The sequence below is a fragment of the Aphis gossypii genome, chromosome 1 (genome assembly GCF_020184175.1).
Source record: "Aphis gossypii isolate Hap1 chromosome 1, ASM2018417v2, whole genome shotgun sequence".
NCBI lineage: Eukaryota > Metazoa > Arthropoda > Insecta > Hemiptera > Aphididae > Aphis > Aphis gossypii.
This window is the reverse complement of record NC_065530.1, coordinates 68,689,604-68,697,169: the sequence shown is the minus strand read 5'-3', so window position 1 is coordinate 68,697,169 and position 7,566 is coordinate 68,689,604. Positions and strand designations below refer to the sequence as shown.

At 29.5% G+C, this 7,566-nt stretch overlaps 1 protein-coding gene across 1 annotated transcript; it reads left to right on the top strand.

The window, feature by feature from the left end:
- The first annotated feature begins 3,571 nt into the window (after positions 1–3,571).
- Positions 3,572–7,534, top strand: LOC114126267 (mannose-1-phosphate guanyltransferase beta). Its single transcript, XM_027990172.2, has 3 exons — positions 3,572–4,408; positions 5,079–5,619; positions 5,706–7,534. Exons 1-3 carry the CDS (start codon positions 4,235–4,237, stop codon positions 6,104–6,106), a joined length of 1,116 nt encoding a protein of 371 aa, XP_027845973.1. The 5' UTR covers positions 3,572–4,234; the 3' UTR covers positions 6,107–7,534.
- Positions 7,535–7,566: the final 32 nt, after the last annotated feature.

The following is a 7,566-nucleotide window of genomic DNA, read 5'->3' as shown; positions in this document are numbered from 1 at the left end:
TACATAAAAAAAAATATAACCTTAGTTATGTCTACATTGATAATCGGTAATTGTAACCATGGAATATTTTGAAGTAAAGAAAAACCCAAAATAAAATAAGATAAATAGATAAAAGACTGCTTAATGTAATTTTAGACTAATTTCAATTTTTTGAATTAATTTATTGATTCAATGTTTGATGACTACAAAAGACTGACTATTTATTTTTAAAATATGGTATTTAGGCTAAGAATTATTAATACGTTGATTCACTCAAAATTTATATTAATATAATATTAAATCTACCAAAATTTTATTTTTGCTTAAGTACATAATTAAACAAGCATAATAATTTTTTTGATTTTTTGGATACCAATTTAATATCAATAAACTAATGATAAATGTATATTACTTATTCATAGTTGTATCACTTACTTTTACACAACAATATTTGTAGCAGTCGAACGTTGGTTAAAATTTGTCGAATACTTATGCTATAAAAGGTCATGTATAGCTATGTCGAAGTATATTATAATATTATGGTCATAATACAATAATATGAAAACATAATTTGAAAATATAAAAAAATTAAGTTAAAAATTATTTTTTTGAAACTATTATACTGAATTGCGATTATAATATTACTGCATTTTTTAAAACTAAATCATATTTTTCCACCCACTTAATTGTTGATGATCATTATATTTTATTTCACATATTATGCGCTATTTAAACAAATAATAATAATTATATAATTATTTATTTCTAATGTGTTAATACACTCATAATGTGCTTAGTTCAATCGAATATATTATTATAAGATTTCAATAATTATAACTAAATACAATATTTATAATCAATGGTATTACTCAGTACTCGTGTATCGTACACAGATCATGATGGCATTAATTTAAGTCGCTCGTAGTCAGTGCTACACGATCTGGTGGAAAAATAGCGACTCGAAATAGCGTGTTCGTGGTAATATATAGAAGATAGCGCCGCCACGTCGTCCACCTATTCGGTCACTAGCTAAGCTCTTAAACTAAATATATATCTAACAATGTCGTTGACTTCATTTAAAATACGTTAAGTAATACTTAAGCTTCATTCAAGTTAAATCATACTTAATGTACCTACGGCTTATACACCATTTATTTTATTAGATATCACAACGCGTTGAACGATTTGTATTCATTATGTACATTGTACATTATACACTACTACTTCAGTATGACAATATGTATCTTCAAAGGAACAGTGTTATATTATTTAATATAATTTACACCAAATTCGTCAATTTAAAGTGGCAATAAGGACATTATTGTTAATATTATCGAGCGATTCCTGGAAAACATGCACTCTACAGAAACCAATCAGACTATTTCTATACGTGGGACGAGTTACATTAGTTACTCCAATTAACTTTGCATGTTTTGTATGAATAATTAATAACTACCTGTATACATAAAAGTGAATATTAATAAGTCATAATTCACGTTTTGTGCGCGCATATGAATGTTATTTTGGTATATTTATAATTTTGTAAATAAATATTATAATATAATTATAGTTAGGTGCTTTATTCATAATATAATTGGAGATTTATACTAAAAGTATTCATTTAATTGTCTAATATTAACAATTAAGTAAAATAAATAATGATAAACGGAAATATAATATTATAGATTCTATTAAATAGATAGGTACCTAGTGACATTTTCAAAAATATATGGATATCCAAAATTAGTTTTAAATATTTATGGAAAACTTCGAATAAAAAAAAGTGTTCAAGTGGGTACCGCTTTGCTTTACATTAAGTGCCATACAGATCACTATTATATATAGGAGTATTTGAATCCAATGATATAGGTACCATTGTATTCGAAAAACAAATTCTCAATGGAAATAACAGACAATAAAATAATAACAGTATAATAACAGTACCTATTATAATGATAACGATTATAGCCTGTTATATTAAAAAATAAATAGTTATGTCAAGCACAATACGAATTTTGTCCTTGCTGACGTACCCCTTTTGAGTATACAAGCGGCCGGCCGCCATCCGTTGCATTCTGTTGCAAATGCATTTTTACTCAGCCGAGTCTTCGTCATCTCTCTCCGCGGCGCCGCTGCACGAGTAGCTTACACATTATGCCACAGCCATCTGAGTGCACGACGTTACGACATCGCACGGGTCAATCTAACAGCCCACGCGTTGGTGCTATCATGACCAACATTTATGACAATCGCACTCTATTTTTTATTCTATGGTCGCACCACTGATGTCCATCAGTGATGTGGAGAACCAGATCATCCAAGAGTATATAGGACTATTATAAGTACTATTATGTACAACAGTGTCATATTTTAACGATTGGATGATAAAAGAAACTGAACAGCAGCTATACCTACCTATTATGAATTGGTATACTTTTTAAATGTTCGTATTCTTTACGATACAGGTAAAGCTAATAAAATAATTTAACAGCGCCTCTAACTAATGTGTTTTCTTAAATGCAGTAATAAAAAAATTCAATTTTTTTAAGCCGTTATGAGCTGGTGCCTATTCTGATGTTATTCTTATTTTTTTTATTTAGTAATAAATATATAAACTAATTGAATATTACTATTTACTAAAATATTACGAGTTTTAAGTGTTTTTTTTTGTTTTGTTTTTAGAAACCAGGTCCATTTAATTTATATTTATATACAGTATTTCATGTTTCTTAACCTTTCTGCGCCTTACAAAAACCGGATTACTAAAAAAGTGAATGACGTATCAAAAATTGTTATCAAAAAACATAGGTACGTCCTACAAGTAAAAGAATTGAAAAAATTTCTTTTAAGTTGATGATTTTATATGTTTAAAAATTAATTAAGTATTAAATACTACATTCTTAAAGTTATTGATAGTTATTTTTTTTTTATCGTAGATGTAGCTTATAATTTTTTTTATAATTTTTGAATACTTAATTTTAGTATTTATATAAATACTTGTTTTAAACGAATATAAGTAGGTATTAAGTAAACTGACGTAATTTCGTTATTAATTAATTGGTTATATTTTTAATTTTTAATATAATAAATTTAAATAATATAATTTTTTGTTGATCTAAAAAATAATAATAATAACAATCAATCAACATTTCAAAACTATCCAAATTTTTAAGTTATAAGTACGTGGATACATGTTTTGTGTATTTAACTTTAACATTCACAATATCACTGATATTAAAATATCTATAAACGTCTATATTATGATTATAATTGATGTGTAATGCAAATCACGACCGAGAACTGAGAATTAGTCACGCTGACCTTGGAGAAAAACACTTACCTTTTGACTCCTCCGCTCGACGGAATGACTAGAAAATTAAAAAATCGTCATTGACGAAAACTCACAAGCCGGTGCCGGATTGCCATCTACCGGAAAAAACGAGAACCAACGGTCATTATCGTTGGTAATCTCCATTTTTGGCGGTGATAAACTGGTATCTCTGACGTGAACGTGGTGATAACAGCATTTATTAATTATATTATTTCGTGAAAAATAACAACAACAATAATAATAATAATAATAATAATAATCTGCCCATTGCTGTGTATAGCAATAGCAGTTCACCACGATCGTAAAGTGCGGTCGTGACTACTGCGTTACGGTTACTACTACGATTTACGACAATAATTATCATTTATCACTCGACAATATTAATAACTCTATCGTACAGCACGATCATTTACGATTTATCATCATTTCAATTATTATAAATTATTACAATACGCGCGTGTACGACGACAATAATAATAATAATAATAATATCGTAGTGGGTGTGTGCGGTGTTTTCTTTCGCGTGCGTGTGGCAAACCGTCTGGCGTTATCCCATTTCCCAGTTCCCAATCGGTTCGACCCGATAAAGAATAATTTGATCTGAGTGGCTGGCCGCCGCCGCCGCCGCCGCGTTCCGACCGACTCGTTTCGATCGTCATACGACGTGGCACGTTAATCAATATTAATCATCGTCTGTGTGTCGCACGCCGCGTTGGTCTCGATAGCTATCCGCACTATGGACCGTCCACGTTTCGATAGAAGACGACACTCGACATCGTCCGCCGCCACCGCCGTCGCCTACGATTCGAGCACCGGCAACGTTTAACAGGTCTCCATCACCACGTCCCATCGACCAGCAGACACTCGTCGAGGATAAGTCAACGTTTGTCGGCCAGACCCGGGGCATGTAAAGTCCGTTAAACCATGTGCGGAGTCGACACTAAAATGGCCGAAACCAAAGCCCTGATATTGGTCGGTGGTTACGGCACCCGTCTCCGACCGCTCACGTTGAGCCGGCCCAAGCCGCTGGTCGAGTTTGCCAACAAGCCGATGATACTTCATCAGATCGAAGCCCTAGTCACAGTCGGAGTGCGAGAGGTAAACACTTAACCGTCTAGTTCAGGGTGGTCCAACCCGCAGCCCTCGAAACCTTTTTTTGCCCCCCCCCCTCCCACACTTATTCTTAACACCATTTAGGGTGTTCATTTGATATTGAAAAATTGGCTTCTGAAAAACAATGCCAAACATCACAATTAATTAATCAACTATAATTATTCTAAATATTAGTAACTTGATCTGTAATGTAATAATTTGTGCATTATATAAAATAAAATATAAATAAGTACGTAATAATATAATTTTTTTCTTCTGGCAATCCCCCGATGTTTTTATGAAAGTATAAACTTAGGCCACCAACCACAAAAAATTGGACCACTCTAGTCTAGTTAATCTATCCTGGTTTTTTGTATCTTTAATCGACTCTACACGGTATGACTCATCAGTTGACACCACTCCAGTAGTGTGTCAAGTGTACAACACACTGCCTTATTTGTGCTAAAACAAAATGTACCTACACGTTTTTAATAATCTTAAAGTTTTTGATTTGATGATGTTTAGTTATCCAATATTTATACATAGCTAACTTGATTTTAAGGTACCTAATTAGCTAGACAATGTAATCTTTCATTGCTTGCCTATACCTATTTTTTTTTATACTTGATTTATGGTTAGTAAGTGATAATACTAACATAATTATTATTCAATTTAGGTTATATTAGCTGTTTCGTACCGTGCTGAACAGATGGAAAAAGAGATGAGTGATGAAGCCAAAAAACTTGGTGTTCGACTAGTTTTTTCACACGAATCTGAACCACTTGGCACAGCTGGACCTTTAGCTCTTGCCAAACATTTGTTGTCCAACACACAAAACCAGCCGTTTTTTGTTTTAAACTCTGATATTATTTGTGAATATCCATTTAAAGACCTGATTGCATTCCATAAATCGCATGGTTGTGAAGGTACGATTGTGGTGACTAAGGTTGAAGAACCATCCAAGTATGGTGTTGTGATGTACGATGAAGATACAGGTCGCATAGAAAGTTTCATTGAAAAGCCACAAGAGTTTGTTTCAAATAAAATCAATGCAGGCATTTATATTTTAAACCCGTCTGTATTGGATAGAATTAAGTTGGAGCCAACAAGTATTGAAAAAGAAGTGTTTCCCTTTATGGCCCAAGATGGTCAACTATATGCATTTAACTTAAAAGGATTCTGGATGGATGTAGGACAACCAAAAGATTTTCTAACTGGTTAGTTGTTAATTTTTGTGTATTTCATGAATTTCCTCTATGTATTTAATATTTAAGTACCTATAATAATTCTTTATTATTTTCAGGAATGTGCATGTACTTGACATCGTTAAAAACTCGTAGTCCAACTTCATTGTATTCTGCTGATGGTGTCGTTGGTAATGTTCTAGTTGATCCAACTGCGACTATAGGTGAAGGTTGTAAAATAGGTCCAAATGTTACTATTGGTCCAAATGTTACTGTTGAAGATGGTGCTTGCTTAAGAAGGTGTACCATACTAGCAGGGGCTACAGTTAAATCACATACATGGTTGGACTCTTGCATAATTGGTTGGCGTTCAGTTGTTGGATGTTGGGTTCGTATGGAAAATACTACTGTGCTTGGAGAAGATGTTATTGTTAAAGATGAACTTTACATTAATGGTGGACAGGTTTTACCACACAAATCAATCAGTACTTCTGTACCTGATCCTCAAATTATTATGTGATTAATATATATTTATATATATTTTAAATATTTAATTATTATTAATTGTTAATTTTTTATTTTTGTGTACATTATTGGGGTTTTATTCATATTTATTTATCAAATATTAAATCTGGGCTAAAAAGATCAATCTTAATATTTTTGGATAAATGTTATCCTAAGGCTAAACTAATAAAAAGATTACATTTTATTCTTATATCAAATTCATTATGATAAAACAACTGTTCTGACTTTACATTTCCTAACTGCCATAAAATAAAAGATTAGACCTTTCAAATCCCAGGGTGCAGAATTATATCATTGTAAACAAATATTATAGAATTATTAAATAGCTATTTATTTTGTGACCTATCATAATACATTAGGTTAATATGCATACTTTATGCAACACTATATTGAAAAATAAACAAATTATTTCATTTATTATTTGTTTAAATGTGTTTAATTAAAAAACAATTGCTTAAAGTAATTTTATTTAAATTAAAATTCTATTCAAAAATAAAAATGTGCAGCATTTTATTATGTATTCGCGTTTTTGTTTACATAGATTATATGATTTTTCACAACTAAACAGTAAACACCTTTATATTTTGTACTGTGTATATTAGTATAAATAAAACTAGTAAAAAAAAAAAAAAAAACAATATTTATATTGTATAAAACATAATTTTAAGTTTTAAAGATTAAGGCTGTATGGTTATGTTTAATTATTTTAACTTCAATAATCTAAATATTGTTAGGTTATTTGGATAAACATAACAAGACTCTTATAATACTTTAAAAAAAAATAAACTATTAAATTTGAAAAGCAAAATAAGTAAATGATAACTGTTATATTTATAATAATTAATAGTTACCTATTTAATACACATAAAAATAAATAGGTAAAAAACACTATTGAGTTACCTATCTCCTAATACAAATGTGTATTTGATCAATAATACATTTCACAAATCATTTATTTTTTTATTATGGTTTTTACATGTATTCAATTGTACTATTAATTAATATATTTATGGTAATCAATCACTTATTTGTAATCATTTATGAGACTCAATAAATATTTTTACTAAGGATTAAAGTGCAATAAAGAAAAACAAATTTGTCAATGCATTTTTTATTACCATTTTATATAAGATTAATAGATTTAATTCCAAAAATATTATTTATTTAAACTTTTTTATTCTTTATTTTTATATACATTTTGTAATTCATAATTGCAAAATTTATTTCTAAAACACTTACTAAATAAGAAACTATCAGTCCAATGTTTTGTTTTAGAAGTAAAAATACTAATTATTATTTTATACACAAATTATATTTTAAATGTAAACATTTTTTGTTTGTTCATTAATGGCATTAAAAACTGAAAATATTATATTCAAATTTCTGTATTATTCTATTGAATAAAACTATTTATATTTGCATACCTTTAGCGTTTTATTTTATTTTTTGAATAAT